The sequence below is a fragment of the Micromesistius poutassou genome, assembly GCF_964030765.1.
Source record: "Micromesistius poutassou genome assembly, chromosome: 9".
Classification (NCBI taxonomy): Eukaryota; Metazoa; Chordata; class Actinopteri; order Gadiformes; family Gadidae; genus Micromesistius; species Micromesistius poutassou.
Genome location: NC_140279.1, coordinates 19180792 through 19205586, shown reverse-complemented (window position 1 = coordinate 19205586; position 24795 = coordinate 19180792). Strand labels below are relative to the sequence as shown.

Genomic DNA, 24795 nt, shown 5'->3' with positions numbered 1-24795 from the left:
CCTCATTCGGTAGTGGACCGTGAGACTGGTCTCTTCCGTGATCTTGAACTCGTGGTTAGGGGGGTACCACAGGCCGGTGGTCTCATCATACAGGGAAAACAGGTTGTGGCACAGAGGAGAGATCGCTGTGAAGTGAGAGGAGAAATATGAACAACAAAAAATAAATAGGTTATTTCATCTCTACATTTGGTCAGGTTTCAGCAATAAGCATCCTTGAATTTAGAATTTTTATCAGAAAAATCAGCCTTTTAAAAAAAGTTCTAGAGATATTAAGACATTAATAGATCAAACAGATCCTAATATATTAACCTTTAGTAGTTACGAAATATGGATTTGACCAAACATGCCCAAATCAATCATTGTTAGCACAAGATGAAATGGTATTATTGTACTGGTGAGTAATACACTAACTGTGTGCTCACACCAAACGCGACGGCGCGACACGTTTCAATACAAAGTCAACGTAGAGACGCCAATCGAGCGAAATTTGTTGTCGCCCAAACCTGCGACAAGATTTGATTGACGGAGCGACATCTTTCCATGTGAACGGCGAACGCGTTCACGAGGATTTGCAGCACGACAAATTCGCTGAAGTTGAAATATTTCAACTTTTCCGCGGCATTCGCTTGAGACAGCCAATCAGCGTTCACTCCCTGTGAGTAACGTGGGTGAAGTAACGTAAAACAGCCAATCACTGTTCAACTGGCTGGGCCAACCGTTCCCTGCACTCCGCAGTGAACCGCAGCTTGGAGGAGAAAGTGATTGTTTCCGTTTGCGACTCCCGGAGCTCTATATATCTATATATAATATTATATGATATTATATATATAATATATAAATATCTATATAATATAAACTATATATATAATATCATGGCACAAAGCGGTGTGCGCCTCTGGATTATATTATTAACCCATAAACGACGGGCATTCCGACGTCTCTCCCTCTTCCACAACAGGTAGAGACACGCAAAGGTGGTTATCTCGGCTATGGTTGGTGAGAATGAATTGGCATAAAGCACCGTTGGCGGGCAAAAGATGTTGTCAGACAAAATTCGCTGCGTGACAAGTTCGCCTGACATAACTGCACACATAACTGCACAGCGACAGATTATGATTTGTCGCGCAGACAGGCGAAACGTGTGTCTTTTGGTGTGAACACACAGTTAGGGGAAAACTATAGGAGCGCCGTTGAATAAACAACCAAGACTTCGCCCGCACCACACTTTTTGTTGCTCTGATCGGTTGTTCCAACTGATCAGTTGGTCTATCCAATTGCGTCCAGAGAAATTTTGGTCAGCACCTGTTGTCGTCTACCCCTTGGAAATCTGAAATTAACTGAGAGGTTCCAGACTAATAATAATATAATAATAATAATAATACCCATTTGCAAACTGGTCTGGGGATGCCAGGCTAGCTTATTACTACTGCTTCTTGTTTATAACATCCAATAGGAATTTTAACAAAAGCTGCTTGAAGTGAGCTCTGGACTCTCTACAGTTGACTGTTAAAGGAAGCTGACCTAGCCTTGCGAAGCTAGCCTAAATCCCACAAGCTCAACTCCCGTTTTGTCTCGAGATAGGTCTGAAACCAGCCCAACACGTGCAGCTTGGCTCCCTTGGCCAATCGGGGGTAGCAACAATTAAACAAAAGGGACTAACTGTTCTTGGCCAGATGGAATGGTACAGCAATAGAAACCCCTCATGTCAGTAAAAAGATGTCCAAGAAGGACGTCAAACTTTTGCGCAACATTTTCTTAAATAAACTAAGCTTTCGCCGTTTTCCAGAAATACCTCATAGGTACTGTGTTTGTTTGTTATTATCCCCCTGTCACACGGAAGTGACGATTCTGAAATGCGCCAGAAATGACTTCTCACTTGGTGTCAAATATAGCACCAGGAGTAAACCTTCCTGACCACCTGTACTCTGTGTGGTTAGGGAAATCCACGTATTTAACTTGAAATAATCACATCAATAGTTGACAACACTTCCAAATACAAAAATATATAATTAAATCACACGCTTGTGCTACGGTGAATCCAAAGCAAGCAGTTAACTCACAGCATCTCTTGGCTGACTCCACGCAAATGTCTTCCGTGGTGTGGCAGTCTCTGAAGTACTCCAGCTGGTTGGTGTCCGCCAGGTAGAAGTGCACCTCCAGGCCCTTCGGAGCGGACGAGGCGGGCGAGGAATGGATCGGGGTCCTCTTGCCAGACCTCCTCATCTTCCCACACAGTTGCCGGCTCAGCTGCTCCATCATGCCCAGAGTTGGCATCCAGATGCTTGGGTCATTGCGGAGAAACAGAAGGTTGCATTTTAAAACAAAATATAACTTTTCCTGGGACATCACATGATAAATGATAACGACAAATTGTCATTTTTATGTCATTTCAGACCAATTTTTTTATTGTTTGAAATTTAGTTATTGAAAACTGGCATGGCTTGAAGGTCATAGCTTACAAGTAAGATCGCGATTTTGAAAAAAGATGCCATCTCTAGAGCAGTTTGTCTGTTCTGGCTACTGTAGAAAAATGGCGGCATAACATTGCAGGCTCCGTGGAAGAGGACCCGCTCCCTATGTAGATATAAAGAGCTCATTCTAAGGTAACGAAACACAACAATTCATATTTTCATGGCATTTTACTAATTGAAACCCTGATTCATTCTATATTCTATTTCTGACAAGTCCGTTCAGCTAGATGCCACTCAATTCAACACACTGAACCTTTAAGCATTTTAGGACCTGCCCAAAAGGTTTGATTAATCATCGTCATCAGGTTAAAAAAGGATCGGGGTTTCTTATGAGTGTTGGTTTATGTTTGGCTTGCACAATAGTTGGCTAAGCTGAAGAGCGATGCAACAGAAGCAAAGTTCATTTCCTGTCCCTTAATACTGCACCGAAACTGAGCATGCTGAAACTGCTGTCCTTTCTGGGCAATTTTCTTGCTTCTTGTAGTTTCTGAATTGATGTCTGACGCCAGGTTTGTTGTCAATCTTAATTCATTGCTAATAATAGCTTGCAGGGTGACGATGCAAGAACTTATTCAACATTGCATGTTAAGTTATTCTAATGATTTCAATATCAGTACAATTAATGTGTTGTTACAGGAGACACTGTTTCAATATGTTGATGGAATCACCACAGAGCATTGACTCATAGGGTGAAAATGTTAGACTCCTGTCATTTGGGGCATTTACAAAGTATTGGAGTTCATTAATCCTCAGTGTCTGGTATAAAGCTATGGCTTAGGGGCTAAACCTGAGAGGAATTGGGGACCGGGAGACAGGAGGAAGGAGCCAAGTGGATACACAGCAATGCATCATTGTGGTTTAGAAAGAAAGGATAACATTGCAAAACAGCCTAAACACAGGTGGCTCACACTAGTGTTGTGTGGAAGCCACTCTGAGCATTTTCCCTTCAGTAGTTGTACCGAAATTTTGACATGGTAAATTGTATATCATTAATGAATAGTTCAATTTAGGAACATTAATGATCTTAAAAATAATAAGATCACACACACACACACACACACACACACACACACACACACACACACACACACACACTTTTGTTCACGGTTCATTTGAAGCCCATTTATCCTTTCTACACAACATGGAAACATCACTTTTGCTGCTACTGTCAAAGTGAGTATGATTGCCAACCTCAGATACATCAAAACCAAAAACTTTATAATATAGATTTTATATGCACATCAGGCCTAGGAAGAGGTGCATGGGTGGTGTTATGGGAACAGACTAGGCAGAAATGTAATTTAATATTCATAAGAATGTTTTAATTAGTGTATAAACACATGAAATTAGAATTGTGTTTTCTATTGCAGGCTTCCAAAGAGTCAGTCATGTTGCAACGCTATGTTTCTAAAGTAGCCCAGAACATACAAACTGCTCTTGAGACAATGTGTTTTTAATCATAATGGCTTATGACCTATAAAGGTATGATCTATGGCTATTCAGACTAAATAACCAAATAATCATTCAATTAACCTCATCACTTTACACATGGCTACTCTATGCTGTGGAAGTACATACTGGAAGTACATACTGGCACCAACAGGCCACAAGAGATTATCCTACGTCTATGGAAAGGGAGGGGTGGGGGATTCAGTTGGTTACAATCTAGATGTCACTAAATCCTACACACTACACCTTTAATATATATTTTTGGATATGTGCAAGTAGGCCTACGTTAGATTTGCGTCTTCGTGATTTTTTTTAACCCAGTAAGAGTTTAAAATATCAAGATATGCCTTGCCTTTAATGGAAATAAGAACGTTATATAGGGAATACTTCTCAAATATGGCTGTTAATAATATAGGATAGACCTATGTCCATGCCATGGCAATTATGAAACAATAAGAAAATAAAAATAATTCGAGAATCCAGATAACCTTACCATTTGGTTATCACATACAGTACTAACTATACAGTGAAATGTGTTTTTTACGTCCATATCATTCATTTGACACAAAAAAATGTACAGCGAGGAGAATATAGTAAGCGTCAGAAAAAAAGCAAAGCTACATAGGTTGAAAGTAGTGGACAAGAACATAGGTAATTTTGACCGTTTGTGAATCATTTTTGACTGTTTGGTCTCTGCGATGATAGGGGAATATTGCAGTATTTTGACACTGTAGTTACTGATGTGGAATTATTTGACATCAATAGCAAAGTAAATAAAATGGTCCCAATCTCAATTCAGGAGAGAGCTCAAAGGCGAGAGGTGTAGACCAGAGGAAAGTGACATATTGAGTGACAGAGAAAGATGAAGCACTACAGGACACACGGTGGTAACAACTCGCACCCCACCCCATCCGGGCTAATCTGGTTTAATTTACAATGCTACTAAAATGGTGGTTAGTTTCGATTCAAGTTATTGGTTTTTTTCTATGGTCTCTTCTTCCTCCACTCCGCTCGTTAAACAGCTTATAGGATTAATACGACTGGTTTATGACGTTTCAGGCCATTTAAACCACTCACGCTTCATTTCCTGTTAAACACTAGCCTCCTTCCACTGCGCCCAACACATTCTGTTTAATGACATATTCTGAGCAATTCACGTAAAATAATGGGCTACACCTGTGGAAACAAATGACCGTAGACTAACGTCACCATTATACGTAGGTTTATGCCGCAAATAGTACAAAACAATCATATAGAAAGTGAAAGTCTCGTTCTCTAATGGCTTAGTTATAACAGCCCGTTAATTGGCCGATACACATCTATAAATAATGCCTTCGCGTATCCCAACTTTGCCAGTGTTGTGTTGTAGGATATCTATAGCTCTATGGTCGGCGGGTGTACACTGAAACTAACCTGGTCGAGTATTGAACACAGATAACAACAGGACGCCGTGACAACCAGCGCAGCTCTCCGCAGCTCAGACAGGCCGCCGCTGGCTGTCACTGCGTGACGACACTCACCTCGCGGGCTGGCCCCCAGATGGCAACTTATACGTCCGTTTCCTTTAAACATCTGACATTGAAGTCAGGCTTGCGGGTGTTTTTTATCGCTTAACTCCTTTTGGATTGACTAGCTGTCGTGTAGTTGTCAATGTTAACGCGTGCTAAGGTAATTCCAACGGAAACTAGTAGCTTTTCCCCCAAAACAATTGGTCGTCGCCGTACTTCGGGGAGGACGCAGTCATCTGCCCTTCCTGGCAAAGAACGCCCCCTTCCCGAAAGCAGCGCGTTCGCCGTCCTTGCAACAAGGCCGCTGATTGGTCTGATCGGCCGCCTGTCACTTTCCCGGGGTGATGGGGCGTTCCAGATACCTCGGACACCAGCCTTCCGAGTTTCACTTGTGACGTAATTTCCTGTTATAGCGGTCCCGTTCGTCTTTGTGATTGTGTCGTCTTTGTTATTGTTAGCTAAATTAGCCTCTTTAGCAAACCAGCTCGAAAACACAACTTTACATTGTATTGCACGCACAGCAAGACCGTGCAATGCATACATTGGTGACCGGAATAAAGTGTCAATGTAATCAAGTGTGTAAGAGCATTTAAAATCGACATTTCAATGACCAACGTGTTACAAATACAGAGTAAATAAATCTCTTCACGGGCGCAGTCATTTTTGTCGAGTGTCATCACATCGCAGAATCCCGAGGGGGCCGGACCAAAGGGGGGCGTGCCTCCGAGAAATGCCGCAAGAAAGCTGAGAGATTTCCCCACTTCCTTTCATCGTTAGGTTCTCCTTTACTGGAAACTCATATACAACCATAATTTTACTCCACACACTGTCCCAATATGGAATAACAGATATATTCTAATTAGGAGAAAAACTTTCTTTTACAAGGAATGGATGGAGAAAGGTATTTGGTCAATTTGTCATTTGTTGGATAATAGTGGTAATATCTTAACATATAATTCTTTCATTGTGAAATATAATTTGGTTTGTACTGAAAAGCAATACCACAAGCTATGATCCTTTTAACCAAAGGCATGCTAACCTACTCTGTGATCATTCCACAAGAGCCTTCATTATTTATAGAGGGAGAAAATTTTCCAGATAAAAAATGTAACAACAAATTTATAAGAACTTCCCTTAATTTAATCTGCTTCCCTTCACTGCTTAAGAGAACATATATATTCCAGGAATTTACAAAAAAGGATATAAGAAAGATAAGAACCAATTACCTCTCTTTTCCAGTTCCTTCCAAAGTGAAAGAAGTCCACTTTAAAATGTTGTATGAGATTTATCCATGTAATGACTTCTTGAATCAAAGATTTAATCTTGATTTGAATGTATGTACTTTCTGTAATTCCGATATTGAAACTGTAGAACATCTCTTTTTTCTTTGTAATGCAACCCAAACTTTCTGGGATAGGTTTCAGTACTGGATAAGTTATAATGAGAAAGATATCCCTATTCTGACGTATGAAAAAATAAGATTTGGTCTTCAAATGGAAAACAAAAAAACTGAATTTGGAAATAATAATTTGATTCTATTGGCAAAATATTTTATTCATAAATGTCGTTTTCTTAAAACTTCCCCCGTTTTCAAATTTTTATTATATAAAAAAAACAATTAAACAGTGTAAAATGAAAGGAGCCCAGCATTTTAATGAATATTTGTGTGCCCTGATTCCTGATTGATCACTTGTGTTAATGCTTTTGTTTTTATTTTGTTTTGTTTTGTCTGCTATTTTCTTTTATGTTAAGTGTGTTGACCTCGCTCGGTTTTTCTTTAATATGACAAGAATATGAATGTGATGTGCCTTTTTTGAATTTTGTAAATGTTGATTATAATAAAGAATTAAAAAAATAAATAAATAAAAATATTTCCCCACTTCCGAGGGATCTGAACACCCCATTAGGCGCGTTCACGGTCCTGGTGATAACAAGACGGCTCGCCAGTGATGACGCTCACGCTTACGCGTGTTCCCGACAGCGACCGTTCATGTGCACTGCGTTGGGAAAGTTATTCACAGCAGGGGTTTTTTATCTGATAAAAAACAGAACTAAACAGAACTTAGTAGGATCAGTGTCAAGTTCGCACGCCTTTATTTCCTTGTAGCCGATCACCTACTGTCCTTTTTCTTTTATTTATGAGAAGCACATTGTATTGCCACTGTATGGAAGGCTACACTTGCCCCCTAGAGCTGGTTTACCAGTACACAATGTTTAAAACTGAGCAAAGTCGATGCCAACAGACGGTTACAACGTCAATCAATAGTAAAATATGTGATATGATGGTTGATTCTTCTATATTGAGTAAAACTTTCATGTTCCGCCATGTTCACGCGTCACTAGTAAACCATACGTCACCAACTGGGCAACTCTTAAAAAAACATGATAGCCTAGGCCTACTTACAACAATAACTGGATAAAAATATTTGAGGTCAAGAATTAATGGGATGTATCAAGGGTGGATTCGACTGGTATCTAAAGTATCTGAAAATGTATATCGTGTTGATGTTGCAACATTTAAAATAATGCGAGTAAAATTAAATTATTAGGCTATATTGCATGAAACTTGTAGAAATTGACAAGTAATTTTGTGCTGCTTACACCGATGGCTGCCTAATTCAAATTTGAGTAACTATATTTTAAGAAGCATTTAAGAACATCATTTTGTGGTAGTCTTTAAATGTAGGCTCTATCGTCAGAGATTTGATGATCCACACCCCTGACACTTGGTGGCGATAATGAGCCAACTTGGAATTCCAATCACAGAAAAAGACGAGGAACACTGAAATCGGTCACATGACCATGAATAGCCGGCCAAATATGGACCTACAACAGCCCTCGAGCTGTTGTAAATAATTTGCCTTTTCACTGTGTGAGTAATAAGGACTCAGCCATAGTGATGGCAAAGTTTTTTATGAAGCATTGAAGCGTTTAGCCAATTGTTACTCGAAGCTTCAGTGATAGTGGTTGCAGTGGATTTAACGTATCCTTGCTTTGAAAATTATTTGATGTACACACACACACACACACACACACACACACACACACACACACACACACACACACACACACACACACACACACACACACACACACAAAGACTGAATATCATGTTATATTTACAAATAAAGATTGGTGAATGTGTGCTGTTTTATTTAGGAGAGCGCTGGGAAAATATGGCATAGGTTGGGTGTGCTTGTAAAACTATGATTACGATCGCCGGGGATCGAACTAGCAACGTTCCCGTTTCTGGTCATCCTGCGCTACCTCACGACTCTCCCAGTCAAGGTTGCATAGCAACGCCAATGTTTCATAGTTTGTCTTCACCGACAGTGGCACCAGAGGTCCACGGAGGTGGGCTTCTACGAGCAAGAAAGAATGAAAATAATAATAAATGTTTATTTAGTTTGTTTAGGATTTATACAAAATCCTAAACAAAATAAATCAATAACTCAATAACAGCAAACAAACTCTTATCACGGTCAAACCAAAAAGTTGTCGTCGAGTAGGGTTGCCAACTTTCTCAACCCCAAATGCAGGACACTTTGTTTGTTCCAGGTGTGCGCGTGCACATGTGCGCGCGCGCGCCCCCTACCATAAACTTAATTTCAAAGTGTTAAAGGACAAACCATTTCTGTACTTGCTTGGATGGTTCACAGTAATAATGATTGGCCTTTAAAAAGCTAATTTCTATTTCTATTGCTATAATCTGGGTAATGAAAGCTAGGGCCTATATGAATGAACCACTTGGGGGGGCATAGCATTTTGAAGAAAGACAGCCATTTATGTAGGTTATTATAAACATTTTATTATAACTTTTACAATTACAAAGGGTGTAGAACATTTTTGTTATTGTCCATCTGTCTTAACTGTTTGTCTTTCATACATTTTATTGGTGTTGCTATCCTGACCTGTTTCCGTTTCTTACTATTGTCTTGTCTGTGTTTGTCTCTGTTGTTATCCACTTGTCTGCGTCTTTGTTGTCTGTCTCTCTGTTTCTATCCCCAGTCAACTGTCTCATGGACCTCCTCTTACCCTGCAGTAAATGACAGAAACAAATTATTATATTAGTTTGAGAAATACTGCCCTTAATCTATGAAGTTATCTAGTGGAAGGCTATATGTGCGACTTTGAGTACCACATAAAGCGCTATATAAATGTGATTTTTTATTATTATATGTGGGAATTGCATACATAAGAAATTGCAATTAATTAACAAGCAAACCAAAATAAGACTCACCATCTAGGCTACTGCTTCCATGGATATTTCTTGCTACTCCTGACTGATTCAAGCATTTTTTTTTATCCTTCTGCACAGTCAGGTGCTCAATGTGTTAAATGCGATGTGTTAAATACATTTTTATGTGTGTTTGCCAGCATACGTTCTATGTGGGCGTCTGCCCAAATATCCAATAGACATTCCGTCTCCTCTTTGCTCCATGTTGAGCCACGACTCATTTTCACCCGACGGTCCGACAATGTGCTGTTACCGCTAATCAAACAATAATTCCCATAATGCGCGCGGCTGAGCGGGTGCCTGTTACGTCCACAAAGAGGAGTATGCTTTTTGGATCGGACCGAGGTGCGTTCGCTTTCACATCTCAAACGAACCGAGACCACCTCTTTAGCGAGGTCTCGGCCGGCTGATTTGGTGCGCTGAGGTGGTTTTTTTTTCAAGGCCGACGAGGCTGTGATCGAAATGCGGGACAGGGGCTCAAAATCACCCGAAATACGGGACGTCCCGCACAATCCGGGACGGTTGGCGAGATAAGAGGCTGAACCTCGCCAGCGATTAAGTTTTATAGACCACGCGTGAAATGACCATCACGTTAGGTTGTGACTGGTGCGAGGACTCCCTCCTCCCTAACAAGTATGACGTATGAAGTCTGCGCAGATTGTAACTAGCTCCCGGTTAGCATTAATAATCGTTTACTACTTTAACGGCACCACCAATCCAAACCCCAGTGGAAACCAGATGGAAAAAGGTTGTAGTTGAAAACGTGATGCAGCTTTTACTTCTTCGCCACCTACAGAGTTTGTTATGTACGATCATTCATAAAGCCCACGTTATTGCCCATAGACATTTGACCGAGGGAACCGGAGCCTCGGACGCTGGACGTATTCTTCAGAGGACTATTGCCATCACTACTCAGCCAGACTATGTTGTTGGGAAACAGTCAGGAAGCCTTACCTTACCTAGTACTATGGAGTTAAATAACTTCAGAGCTTCCTATGTCGGTGAAATGGTTTTGGGAAACACTTTCCTATTAACTTTTGAGTCCCTAAGAGGTAGGTTGCTATGGAAGTTACCAACTATGCTTTTGGGAAACAAACCCCAGGCTGGTTTGTGTTTCCAGACGTGCGGTGTTCCGCAGCAGTCTGAGCTATACCTGCCCCCAAAGACCAAAGTGTGGAATACTCTTGAGTCAAGAGGGTGGCTGGAATGAAGGCTAGTAAATGTTATTAACAATGCTAAAAGTGTATATGTCTCATCTTAATATATTAAATCGAAGATACATAGATACAACAGACACAAGTTTTGTATTCATTTATTGAAAACATGTTATAAGAAATATGATACTTTCATGTGGCCAAGATTTGTTTGTACGTCAGCATGCATAACATCTCTCCATGAAACAGAATACGGTAGCAAGATAAACCTTTTTTTACCTGCACTGATTCCTTACCCATATGCAACGTTTGCTATGGTAAACAATCCATTGCAACATGCTAAGGCCTTTCATCAAGACGTCATCTCTACTAAATGGGAGTCTGGACGTCCTTTGCTTCCAATGCTCCAGTGTCAAGGTGGCCGCCATCATTCAGTTATCACAGTACTGTACCTTCCATGGGCACAGCATCAGCACTGTGATAACTGAACCAGGGCAGCCTGGCAAATCTAGCCGTCCACCGACTCCACCACACTGTCAGTCACCGGCAGAACGGTGTCACCCCATTCTGTGTCCAACGCAGCCACCTTTCCTCTCACCCTAATGAGTCACAGTTGAAGTAGGCTTACATGACTATTTGGTATCAGCTAACCCAAAAATACCAGAGTAGTTATGATATGCTAATGTGAAATTACATCAAATATTTACAGGGTTCTAGGAATGTTTATAAATAATTCACATATTTAGATGTACAATCTTCCATCATGGCTGCGGAACAGACTGCACTTTGAACAATGCTGGAATTGTAAATGTTAAGAAGATATTGTTAGCTAATATCAGCTCTAGGTCATTTTACTAATGGAAATTATTTCCCACTCATGTAGGCAGTTATTGGGAAATCAGGGTGTGTCAAAGAAGGGATTCCCACAGACTCAATCATTTATCACGGGTTACATCATATCGGATCATGAGCGCCATACACTTAATCCACACACATTGCGCAATTATCGATTTTGAGTATGGCATACATACATACATACTAGGTCTAATGTTGAATAGTATTGTCAATTTATGTTGCAGCCATTTTTGTTCACTCGAGTTGTATCTGATGTAATGTGGGAGTAGCTCATTATAGCCTTTTTTCCTTGTTTGTAGAAGCCAGATTATTCATACTAACCACAAGGCCGAGTGACGTCAGACTTGTTGTGATTATTTTCAGGACTCCGCCCAACCAAGCAGTCCAGTCTCATCGCGCGTCGACGTAGACTCCTCCCCGCCTCTTCATGTAAACAACTCCATTAGCTGTCTCTATATTACAAAACAGACGAGTCACTTGCAAAAAACATTTAATGTAGCCTATTATTACGGACAACACATATATGGTTAGATTCAAAATAACAATCGTCGCTGTCATTCCTGTGGCATAAATCCTACATTGCACGACTGCCAGAATTTGAATTACCGAGAATGCCCTGTAGTGACAGCGAGACAAGACATTACCTTAAAGCCCAATCGAGGGAGCCTAATCATATACATGCACAAGAGACGAATAAGAAAAAAACAAACATAAGATAATCATGCGTGTCGCTGCTAGAACCTATTGTTATCAACAAAAAGTTGGGAAAACAAAAACGTTCAATAGATATTGTCGCTGCAATAGACGCGGAGGTTTTAAACGGACGTAGGCCTACATTTTAATAACTTAAACGCCTCAGCCAATGCAATCTTATCGTATAAAATGTTATTGTGCAGCCACACGTTAACGCCCCGAGTTATACACACCCCCTTCTAGGTAAAAAACAAATGTCACGTTGTGCAAGGATCCTAAAAAATATCAATACGTATTTTAATTCCTTTGCGTAGCTGACAAATGGGAAACAAATCGACTCTTCTTACCTGTAATCGTTCTTAATTCCCTTGTTTACATGAATATTTTTAATGACGCAGCAAGATCACACGAGCAACGTGATTGTCGCCATTTTTTGTTGTTATTGAAATCTCTTAAGCCATGTGACAAACCACAATCTATTTTTTTTTTCTCCAAGCTTCCGGGTCTGGATGCGAAATTAGTATCTAAAATGGTTTAATCCTCCTAGTTGTTCGGGTCGCTGGTGGACGCTGGTAGGATCGCCTGACCGGAGACAGCAGGCTGTGCGCAGTATTTGACAGCTTTGGGACACTGCCGACGCTGTACGGCTTGCAACAAGTATGCATGGTCCGCAAATGTTACGTGGAGCACGAGGACTAGCTCTTGTGTTTTGCGCATTTGGCCACTGTTTGCGATTTGGCGCCGCACATAAAAACACGCAAAAATGCAATCAATTACTGAGGTTCACGTGTCCTACATATAATTATTTGTCACGCTATATCTGCTATGTAAGAGCCACATTCCCTTTAGACAGCGCTCAATGGAGTTATTATGAAATTAAGTCTATGTCTCTCCCTCTCTCTCTCTCTCTCACCCCCTTTATCTCCCTTCCTCTCTCTCCTTCTGTCTCTGCATATAGGCTATATCCGTCTCTAGCTATCGATATATATCTGTAGTATCCTAACCAATGCATGTCTACCTGCATGTCTGTCACTATTTTATAATCTTCTTAGCATTGTATTCCTTCATATATTAATATTGTCTGGCGTCATTTTCTCTTACCTGACTTCCTGATCTGACGACTTTTTTTTATCCAACCAAACCTGCAGGTAGCTTATAACGATTCAGCAGGAGGAACATACACTGGAGAACATTTGTTTATGTGAAAGTGAGTCCTTCGGTAGAAAACTACAACAACCACATTACATTGCGAAGTTCTGCGCGCAGTCATTCGCAGTTTTTAAGAGATGTGTCGTATTGGGGCAGAGAAGTAGGGCGTTGTAGAAGCTCCCTCATCCATTCGCAGAGAACGACGTAGACGATCTGGTTTTCTTTTGAGTACGGAAAAAGGACCAACAAAAGTTTTAGGCTTCATTTGATTCATAGAACCGTGGGATAGCCCACAATAAAAGCCTGTGAGAAAAAGAAGAACCCAGAAGACTCCTTAGATGTGATAGATCTCGATTTGAAAAGGCAATTTGTTTTGGTCCTCTTGTATGCTCTTTAACGTTTAATGTATTTAGCTTAAGGCTTGTGGCTTAAACAAATGCAAGAATGATATGCTTTGTTCTCTTAGGAAACTTTGGCTATCGAGGGACCATGGCCAAATTATTTCGAACAGCTATCATGGGTCCTCCAGGATCTGGAAAAGGAACTATATCAAAAAGGATTGCGCAAAATTTTGGGCTCCAATACCTATCTAGTGGGCACTTTCTGCGCGAGGGTATAGCAGCGAACACAGGTAGGGAAAGGAATCGCTGCTGTAATTGTATTGAATTTGCAAAGTGTTCGAAGTCATATCTATTAACACATTTACACATTTTGGCATTGACGAATTGAGGAAAACGTACTTAGTATTAGGCGTTGACAAATAGGCCTACCTAATTTCTGTTTTAATAATGGCTGTATTTGAATGCATAGGCCTACCAAACTAGAACCTGTATTTTAACTTGCGTGTGGCAGGCTTTTTTCACCACACATGACATGTTAATTCAAGTGCGTGTTTCTGTAAGTAAAAACACATGTTACAAATTCCATTCCAATTCCAATTCCTTGTTGTAGGATAGGACAATTTGAAGAGCTAGAATAACCTTTACGACTTTCTAGATAATAATATGGATGGATAAATGTGTAACATGTTGCGTGTTAATGAAATGCCTTGACAAGATGAATGATCCCCATGTTCATGATTGGCCAGATTTGGTGCAGAAATAAAATCTCATGACTAACCATCTGAGCGGATAATTAACTTTCTAAAATGAGTTAACTTTCAGGGGAAATACATGATTAATGTTTAGACTAAAAGTAGTTAAATTGGATTTTAATTATGGGATGCATTTTGAATGTAAAATCTGTTTCCATTCATAATATATTCCTAAATTCAGTCGCTTAATTCAGTCGCTTGTAATGATCCCCCTATAGCTTTTGGAAAAGTAATTGTATGTGTCCAACAGCGAAACAATTTATTTAAATGCATCACACATAATCTCAGATGCTACATTGTGAGGTCCTTTTGTAACAAATAATACAATGCAGTAATGAACAAGACAAGGAAACTTACGTGTGTGTGTGTGTGTGTGTGTGTGTGTGTGTGTGTGTGTGTGTGTGTGTGTGTGTGTGTGTGTGTGTGTGTGTGTGTGTGTCAGAGGCCGGTGTGCTAGTGAAGGGCTATGTTGAGAGAAGCATGCTGGTGCCTGATCATCTCATGTCCCGGCTGATGCTCCCCAGACTGGAGCAGCTGACGGGTCACAGCTGGCTGCTGGACGGTATGAACTACACGATAGGCCTTCCACTGTCACATGTCACATGGGTTGCACGTGTTGACCCCACTTGAAATAGTGTGGGGGTGTTAGTAGTGGATGAGGTGTGATACCCCGCCTGTGTGTGTGTGTGTGTGTGTGTTAATTAACTAATTATTAATATAAAATGAATAACAATTTAATTAAAAAATTATATTATATTATACTGATATTGATACTGCTAGGAATAGTAGTAGTTATACTAGTTGTACCATTTTTCCAATGAAAATAGATACTTGTAGTGGTCACGTAGGTTGAGTTTGTACACAAACATGTATGACCTGAGGTGACCTCAGCAGAAGCTGTGTAAGCGCCCAGGCAGGACGGCTGTGATGATACACCACCTCCATGTGGAGGCCCAGCTCCGTCCAGGGAGCAGTTAGCTGCGTTATTAACGCTAATTTTAACACTCATGCTCAATGAAAAGTCCAAGCTTGAAAAATAAGTATCACAAAGTTGGGTGGGTTGTTACCATAGGGATAACATCCCCCCCCTCCGTCCTAAACCCCTTAGTCCAAAACATGAGTTTTTTAAATCTCATAGTGTTGAAATTCAAGCTGAAACAAGGTGTTCACTTGAAGGATCTAAATGGCCAGGGCTCAACACAAGGCTCTAATATTGCTTGAGACCAAGTTCAAGGTGAAGAGTTCAAGCCAGATAGAGAAACTGTAGTTACTGCATGGTAACATCTTTGAATTAGTTGTATTTCTACTCTGAGCAAGGTGGACCGAAGTTCAAGAACACATGGGGTAGTGGTGTGAATCTTCCTGAAACTTACAATTCGATTTGACTCTAGTGCGCTGTGTACAAAGAAAGCCAGTGTGGCAGATTATGGCATGAAAGCAGAGTAAAGTGTGTATAAGACTATGGCGTTTCAATATTTGAAAAAGTTATATCAACTGATTGGATAACAAAAGCAGGAAAAAATATGAATAGAGATTTTTGGAAGTTCTGCATCGATTCAGAATCATCGAAGATAAGTATTGTGATTCTTACAGGATTCAATTTTTTTAACATGACCCAGCTGTACATTACATAGGCCATATCTACATATCTGCAAGTCTTTTTAATGGCTTCACTGGCTATTTACCCCAAATTTATTTGGAAATCCATCCATGTGATGTGTGTGACTCACCTATGTATGTAGAAATTGATTACTAACATGTAACTTCTGAAAGTATTTCAAGTATTGCCAAATTGCAACCATGAAAAAGAGAAACATGAAAACATGAAACTCTCCATGAGGTTAAATTACATGTTCAAAATCAAAGCAGTGACTGGCATAATCTTTCGAGTGAACAAATTATGCAATGTGTATTTTTGTACATCCCATGCGGCATTAGGATCATTTTTAATTGTCTATGTTTTTATTAGCCAGTCGTTTGAAACATGCATAGGGCCTGGTTGAATGTGCAGTTACTGTAACACTTTAATTCTTAATGACTTAGTCCAGAGATACCTATGTAAGTGTTTTTTTGCTCAGCAATAATTCCTGCCAACTAGTTTGCTGGCACCTCTGCCCTGTTGCTTCTGCAGGGTTCCCCAGGACCATCGCCCAGGCCAAAGCTTTGAATGACATCTGCCAGCTGGACCTGGTCATCAGCCTCAACATCCCCTTTGAGACGCTACGGGAGAGGGTGAGCGACCGGTGGATCCATCCAGCCAGCGGCAGGGTCTACAACATGGGCTTCAACCCTCCTCAAGTCCAGGTCTGAAGACAAGTGATGGATACTCGCTTAAAGGGCTGGCCAATCCTTTTTAACACAATGAGGTTCCTTTTGGGATAGAGGGAACGAGTTGATTAAGAATGTTTTGCAACCTTCCAGGAAATCTGTGTATATATTTAGGTTATGATAGCTGCCAACAAAGACATGTTTGGCATCACTTTTCTATGTCTTCGGTGGGCGGAAGAGTAGCTAATAAGACAACAATTCGCCTCGGCACTACAAAAACAAAACTCGCCTCAGGCACTACAAGGACGTGGCCAAGCCTGTTGTGAACTTATATAAGTGAGTCAAGGTTGCAACCTCTCACAGTAGTTACCCAATGATCACAGCTCTCACGTTCAAAGGGCTATTACACGGTTGTTTAAGATTCTTTCTAACTATCTCATACCTGTGCACAAAATCCCCAGTCATACTGGGCATGATCGAATGCTTATCATTAACATGGTCAGCATTTGAAGCTGGCTATTTAAATTACGATCCACTCAAAAAATGTCATAATAAAAATAATGTATATCATTTTAATGGTGTCAGAGCCACAGGCGGGAAGTTCTTTCCATAGGAGCTAAACTGTGAGCGGAGCACTTTGTTGTGACTCTGTCCTCGTACGGACTGATAGCCCTGATAACGTTATATAGACACCAACCGAGAGCTGAATGTTTCTTCATTCATTAGGTTCCACAAGCCTGTTAAAGGTGCTTTGGGTAAGATTTAAGAGCTATTATTTGATTGTAATTTGGTAGAAATTACATAGCAATCAGGGCAATCTCTTCCCTGATTGGTTCAGCAAATCGTTCTGGCCTCTCAATGACATGTGCATGAAGGCAACGCTTCTCTATTGTAGAACGTAGTGAGGGTGGGAGATGAGGGAGGTTCTCTATTGTAGAACGTAGTGAGGGTGGGAGATGAGGGAGGTTCTCTATTGTAGAACGTAATGAGGGTGGGAGATGAGGGAGGTTCCTTTGTTGTTGTTTGGCTTCAAGATCTTTCTGCGCTCTCTTTTATAACCCTCAAATCTTCTATAAAGCAGCGTTGACCATTTTGTTTTGGGGGTTTTACAGGTTTTTGTATTGTCAAAATCATGTTGTGCCGTGTCCAAATGCACCTCACAGGGTTGTGTTTGTTGTTTTACTGTGTTGTGTGGTGCTGTGTTGTTTTGTGTTGTGCGATATTGTGTTGTGTCGTCTTGACTTGGATGTACTGTGTCATGGTGTGTTGTACTATTTTTTTGTCGGGTTGTGTCGTATTATACTGTGTTGGACTGTAGTATTTTGTGTGGTTGGGTTGTGTCATGTTGTGTTACGTTGTTCCATGTTGTGATGTACGGTGTGTACTGCCGGTTTGTACTGTGTTACGTTGTGTTGTGAGACGGTTCTGACGACTCCTCCACACTGTGCACAGGGCAGGGATGACGTCAGCGGGGAGCCTCTGATCCAGCACGCAGACGACCGGCCGGAGGCCCTGCAGGCTCGCCTCAGGCACTACAAGGATGTGGCCAAGCCTGTCATGAACTTATATAAGTGAGTCAAGGTTGCAACCTCTCTGAGTAGTCTCACAGTAGTTACCCAAAGTAGTTACCCACAGCTCTCTTGCTTCAGTCACTGTACAGGACTACAGTGTCAGATTGAGCCGCCTACACCTATAATAAAAACCCTATTCAACCTGTAATGACGTCAGATATTCCCCAAAATCATGAGGTGCTCAAGGCAGGAAAAGCATATTGCGCAGCGAGGAAACCACTTGGTTCCCTGTAAGTACAATTACAAAATAGCCGTTTGAACATGTTTAATACCATGCACTATCATCGCACTTCACAGATCTACATTTGATAGACACATCACATGTAGGCAGAACCCCCCCCCCCCACCCCCACAGTACATTTAAAACAAATCACCTTCTGTAAGTCTATTAATTGTTATATGTTTGTTTTATGTGTTGGACTTCGGCCGTGTTCTCTCACAAAGGTCCCAAGGCATCCTGTACCAGTTCTCAGGTACAGACACAGACCGCATCTGGCCCTACATCAGCTCTCTTCTCAGCACTAAGATCCCCACCCAGCCCCTGGACACATGCCAGCCCCCCGCTCAGGCCTGACGAGGAAGCGACGAGGAAGCACAGGTGGCAGAAGACCCTGGGGGTGGTGCTAGAGGGCAGACAGTTAGGTTTTGCTTTTGCTTTATACATTTGTTGTCAAATATGCAGTGTCTAACTTCTGTTCATCCAGTTCTTACAACAAGGCAAGGGCCATGTGTAAGCATTGCAGGCACGTACTGCGTTTTTGGGCAATTTGATCAGTCATTTTGGGGTAAAAGTGAAAAGGGAAGCCTCTTGCTAATCCACAAACATGATGATGGCTTCTGATGATCAAGAAAAAGGGATCAAAAGAACAGATGACATCTGTTAAGTTTCAACCTCATGTATTTTACACCAGAATGGAAAAACGAACCAAATCAAGATTTATTTATAATTTTCTTAGACCAAAAAAAGCAAATAATATAAAAGTAATGCTCCTTGTGCACAAATATTGAATTTTCTTCAGTTGAATTGAATCAGAAAACTGATTTACATTACTTTTGATCATGACCAAATAGAGTAGCATTACCAAAACTGTTTAATTGTTTATATATTATAGGATTTATCTTTCAATATGAGTAAAATTACTATTTCATTATAGTTGTATAGATATAATAAAGTAAGTGTCATACTGAATACAAACTGGATGGTAAAATACAGAATATAGACAATAATATTACAATATATAATATAGTGCTTTGGCTCTTTTGTTTTACCAAGCTAACTTCAATATTGCTGAGAATAACAATTCATCATGGTGTCATAGTAATATTGATCTTACTGATTTCTGTAACATATCTTGAACCAAATATGTTTTAGAAGGGCTTTAAGTCTTAAAAGGAAATGGCTGTTCTTGGATTGGCCATATGTGAGGAGCACATACATTTCAGTGATGGAATATTTCCAAATATTCTGCGATAGTCAATGCAGGTTTGCTGCAGTGATTTCTTAACATATACTATGTGTTGTTGGTAGTTGTGAGTTTGACTTGTGGTTTTTTTTGCAACATGGTATTAGTTGCTAATTTGGATTATGAGGTTCTGAAACTTAAGTATCACAGCTGTTTGCAAACGTCTCCTGTGTGGGCTGTTGAATATGAGTTCAATACATTTGTCAAATAATACTAATATTGGTTACTACTACATGAGAAATTGTTCCATAATATTTTGAAAAATATGAGTGTTGCAATATATCATTGTTACAATCATATGTTGACAATTGTCCAAACAAATGGGCTTCATTTATATAATCTGTCCTTTTTTTTTTAAAGTCTTTCTGCACACTAATCCTTTCTATAATTTCAAATTTTTTTGTAAACGTTGACATATATTTTACCATAAAACGGTTCGGAATAATGTTGCACTATTTAGTGACATTCAAGATTGATGTCTTTTTTTACGCACTTTGAAATTGAACGGTTGCATTTCATCTTAATGCTTAAAATGAACGACATGTCTTTTAAAGTGTTGCCTTTTTATGGATACAGGGTAAGGGCTTTACACTTCAGTGCTGACAATACAGAGAGAGCCGTTGGTTTATCTGCTGAGTGGCTTGTATGATGCCCATCAACAAAATTGTTCAATACTTTTGTCTTTCGGCCAGCTCTATCTCTAAACATGCCACATTTCCAATAAAAGCAAGTGTATGCTGACTCAGTTGGGTTGTGTGTTACCTCATAACATTTGAGCTAACATGAAAACACACACACACACACACACACACACACACAGGCTAACAGACACACACTCATACGCAAACAGATACAAACTCATACGCAGACAAGCCTTATGAATACACACCAAACAATAAATAAACAGCAGAACATGGATATGGAGAGGAGTTTCTAAAGGCTGGCACCCAAACGCATAAAGAAGCAACTACGCATGCCTCTTCCTCGTTTCTCATCTCCAGTTCTCCATAATCCTCCTTTGACCCCCCCGTGCTCTGCAAATAAACCATTTGGGTCTTGTGCAACTCGGGTAGAGCCCCCGGGAATCACTCAGGGATTACACGCGGCTTCCGCTGCTCTGTGTCATGATGTAATTACAACGGTGTTAAATCAGGTAAATTCCATTCCCTTCAATCACAATTAGCCTACACATGTCTATGATCTGAAGGAAGAGCAAGGGAAAAACTCCCCGAAAAAAACTGTTGGATAAGAAGGACACCTTGCAGACGTTGGTTGACGACTGACAATTAGTCCAAGAGTTAAATTATGTTTTCATATTGCATGGGTAGAATTTCACACAATCCCATGTTTTCCCATGAATCCCTTTTGAGTAGCCTTCATCTGAAACATGATTTAATATCAAAAGTGATGGTGATTTTATTTATACATAATACAACCTCGTTAACAGGTTATACTATTTTTGTTAACACGTATTTTTAAAGATATTAAGACTTAATTGCTGTTATGTAGTCTTATCAGAATGTTATACAGAAATGTGTCAGTCCTAATCCTGTCAATCGTGGGCAGGTTTCCTAACCCCATATTTCCATTCCATTCAGTCGGCTCTTGAATAAGGGCCAACAAAGCCACCCTGTAGGACTCATTTACGAGCGCGTAGGGGCGCCGTTCCCCTGCGCATCCGGCAGCAGGTAGACAGGTCCATGCATCCAGCAGCAGGTAGACAGGTCCATGCATCCAGCAGCAGGTAGACAGGTCCATGCACAGCCTCTATGGCTCTCAGGACAGTCGCCTGACACCTTAGCCTCTGTCCAAATGTCATGAAGCAACGCTGCTGCAGCCCTGGACTGTAGGCATATTTTATTCCACTTTTCCACCACTATTGCATTCAGTCAACACATCAGGCCAGGGGATTTAACGGTGTGACCTTTGACTGACTGCTGCGAGTGACAACTCAAAGGTCGGTGTTTTTGAACGCAGCTGTGGTCCAAAGCATCTCTATCGCGGGAGGACGCTGGGCTTGGGGGATCATGGTAGAGAGCGCTGTTGAAGGTACGATCGGCGGAATGTTGTTATCCCCGTTAAGGAGCTCACGACTCGGTGCATGTTTTCTGTTGTATTCCGCGTTTTACTACTCCACAAGAAACATTAAGTGAAAGCGGCAGTTAGATGATATTAAAACGTCGTGATGTCATGTGGTGTAGACTAAATGTTTGTTACATAATTATCCTTTACCCCCCCCCCCCCCCGCCCGAACCTACATATCGAAATCTTTGTGTGGCAGAGATACTGAACGAAAGAGATGGGTTTCAAACCGGGGTACAAGCCATTTCATCACACAGGGACACATATTGGATAGCCTACTTGGCGGCCGGCCCGTCTTTAAGCGAACTGCGTAATGATTTAATGAAAACAGCACGCCGGAGCATCAGCCACATCATTCTGTTTCGGTGGGTTCTGTTGATGTTTTAATGTGAGAGGCTGTGATGGGTCTTGGCCATGCGTCTAGAACGGTCAGCATGTATGCGGCTCTATGTCTGTGGGAGATTTTGCTGGATTAGGTAGGTCTATACTATATTTATAGTAATCCTTGTTGATGGGACAAGCGTATCCTACCCATGACCTGTGAAAATCGAATCAATGCTTCGTATTCAGGCCTATTACTATTGGAATGAAACGCTGCCTCTTTTTAAAATGATTACAAAACGATTATCGTGACGCGTTTACATTTCTTTCAATTGTCTTCCGACAACAGGGATTTCTGTTAAAATGTGCAACATCTGCCTCACTTCTCCCTGTGCCGAGGAGATCTCCCTCATTCCTCTGCTTGTCAGCTGATGGCGATGTCGTGTCTCCTATGGTCCAAAACCGCGCGGCATAGATCCCAGGGTCCGAACGTACAGTGTAGCGTGTAGCAGGCAGTTACCTCTGATTGGTGTGTGACGGAGAAAGGCTCCGCCCACTGTATGTTGTTCTGATCGGTGATTGGCGGTAACGGAGAGAGGCAGCGCCTACCATACGTCCGGATTGTTGGACCGAGAGCAACTATTCCGCACTGTCACCGTCATCACCGCAAGCGTAACGTCACATGGTCCAACTAAAACAACACTTGACATTTGGATCAATGTATGAGTCAGATCTTTTTGCACCTGTCTATCCTATTCGATACATTATAAAAGGGGTGGCTTAAATCAAGCGATCTGATTGGTTCCCAACTGTTGTATTTTGTATTGTATTGAGCGTATACACACAGCTATGACGCCCGTTCAGTTTACAGAGTCCAGTATCACTCCGCGCCTAACTTGAACTGTTGTTTATTTATATATAAAAGCGATAGCATAGTTCACTGAAGCCTAAAAACATGTTGATTGATGGAGAGGGTGGAAATGTTGTAAAGCAATAGGCACACGGTGAGTGAACTCGATAGTAGGCTAAATTGCCGGCGAACCGAGCTACCGTCTCTAGCCTAGCCTTCTCTCTGAAGGACGCTACAGTGTGTTGCATAGCAACCGCCGTACACTTTGCAGGCAGCCAGGAGGGACTACTTTTTTGTATTTGTTAAAAAAAATGCTTTTCCGTCCCTTAACTGTGGTATAATGAGAACATTACACAGCCTGTCGTGATCCATTGCTTAATTATAAAACGGCGCGCTTGAAAGTTGTTAGCCGACAGACTAGCAACAAATCTGAACACTGATGTCTTAATAGCAGAAAACACTGGATTATATTATTTATCGTCCAATGCACCCAAACGAAGCCAGAGCCCGACCACGGAGAGCCAGCCCCGTTGTATCAAACCTGGTTGCAGTTCCATTAGAATTCCACTGGGGGTGATCGCCTGAGTGCAGATTGAATGGGGGTCTATGGAGCTAGACGGCTAAATGGATCTCTTTCACCTGCTTGTCGTTGAAATATCGCAGATTGTATTGTAGATTCCGCAAGTTCAATATAGATTATAGTATAGTATAGTTATAGATTAAGTCGAATGAATGTACTTATGTCCTTTCGATTTATTACAGCAGGGCTGCCAACTTTTGGGTTTTCACTGGCATGAGATTCTGTACGATCTTGTAATGCATACCTTATGAAAATGAGGAGAGTTGAGAGTTGGAGGTGCCAACCGTGAGAGTTGGCAACTCTGTTACAGTTTGGGCCGTTGCTGGCCGTACACGTTAGCATTCTGCTAATGAATGCTGATTGGTCAGGGACGGACTTGCGACTGATTATGACCAGAGACCCCTCTTGATGGCATCTGAAGCTGAAGCACAGAAACATTGTCTTAAGGAGGACTTTCCGTCAAAGTTAATCGTTATATATTATATGTATATTTATAATATGTATATTATACATGCGGAAGTGCCAAAGTGACTCAGAACTTGCAGGACCTCTGGCAGTGACGTCATCATCTTTTTGAACAGATTTTTAGAACAGATAAGTGAACTTCAAAAATGCAATATTCAGCTGAGTGTATTCTGTTAGCCCCCCTTTTGAATGTGACTCTCAAATTACTTGACAAAAAATGACAAGAAAAGTGTAATTTGAGGGTGAAACCCGTCGACTCTCATTCATTCTGCACTCACTGGCGAGCGCCCTCGCATGGACAGAGATGTCAGTTCAGAAACCAGAAGTCACCAGAGAGTGCCAGTTCTCTTCATATTAGACATTCTCTGACGAAGCTCAGAGTTAAGTTTTAACTATATAATAACTTCTTATAATCATGAACCCCTCGGTGACCAGGAGTTCCTCCTCATTCGGGCTGTACAGTGATATATCCAACATCACGCGGCCATGGGCCACATTCTCTTGTTTGTGGACAGGCTTCATGAGCTTTCCTTTGAGGTAACCTGGACATGTTAACACAACATAACGTGGCATGCTGCATCCGGGT

At 41.0% G+C, this 24795-nt stretch overlaps 2 protein-coding genes across 3 annotated transcripts in view; one reads left to right on the top strand and one right to left on the bottom strand.

Annotated features, from left to right (window-relative positions):
• The window catches only part of jak1 (Janus kinase 1), a 41640-nt gene extending 35979 nt beyond the window's left edge, over window positions 1–5661 (bottom strand). The window contains exons 1-3 of one of the 2 annotated variants that reach the window (XM_084472760.1): window positions 5441–5661; window positions 2061–2281; window positions 2–125 (exon numbers count right to left, since the gene is read on the bottom strand). In XM_084472760.1, the coding sequence (XP_084328886.1) occupies window positions 2–125; window positions 2061–2274 (338 nt within the window). In that variant the 5' untranslated portion in view covers window positions 2275–2281; window positions 5441–5661. The other variant, XM_084472761.1, reaches the window with a different exon arrangement.
• An 8003-nt stretch (window positions 5662–13664) lies between these two features.
• On the top strand, window positions 13665–20643 carry ak4 (adenylate kinase 4). Its single transcript, XM_084473281.1, has 6 exons — window positions 13665–13879; window positions 13983–14147; window positions 15052–15171; window positions 16741–16913; window positions 18330–18448; window positions 18893–20643. The coding sequence occupies exons 2-6, from the start codon at window positions 14006–14008 to the stop codon at window positions 19020–19022; spliced, it is 684 nt and encodes a 227-aa protein (XP_084329407.1). The 5' UTR covers window positions 13665–13879; window positions 13983–14005; the 3' UTR covers window positions 19023–20643.
• Window positions 20644–24795: the final 4152 nt, after the last annotated feature.

What these genes read in the sequence shown, in the direction of transcription:
- ak4 (XM_084473281.1), top strand. Translation starts at nt 14,006, where the DNA reads ATGGCCAAATTATTTCGAACAGCTATCATGGGTCCTCCAGGATCTGGA. An exon ending in TCACAGCTGGCTGCTGGACG is followed by an intron (nt 15,172 to 16,740) that starts GTATGAACTACA and finishes TTGCTTCTGCAG; the next exon opens with GGTTCCCCAGGACCATCGCC. An exon ending in TCAACCCTCCTCAAGTCCAG is followed by an intron (nt 16,914 to 18,329) that starts GTCTGAAGACAA and finishes CACTGTGCACAG; the next exon opens with GGCAGGGATGACGTCAGCGG.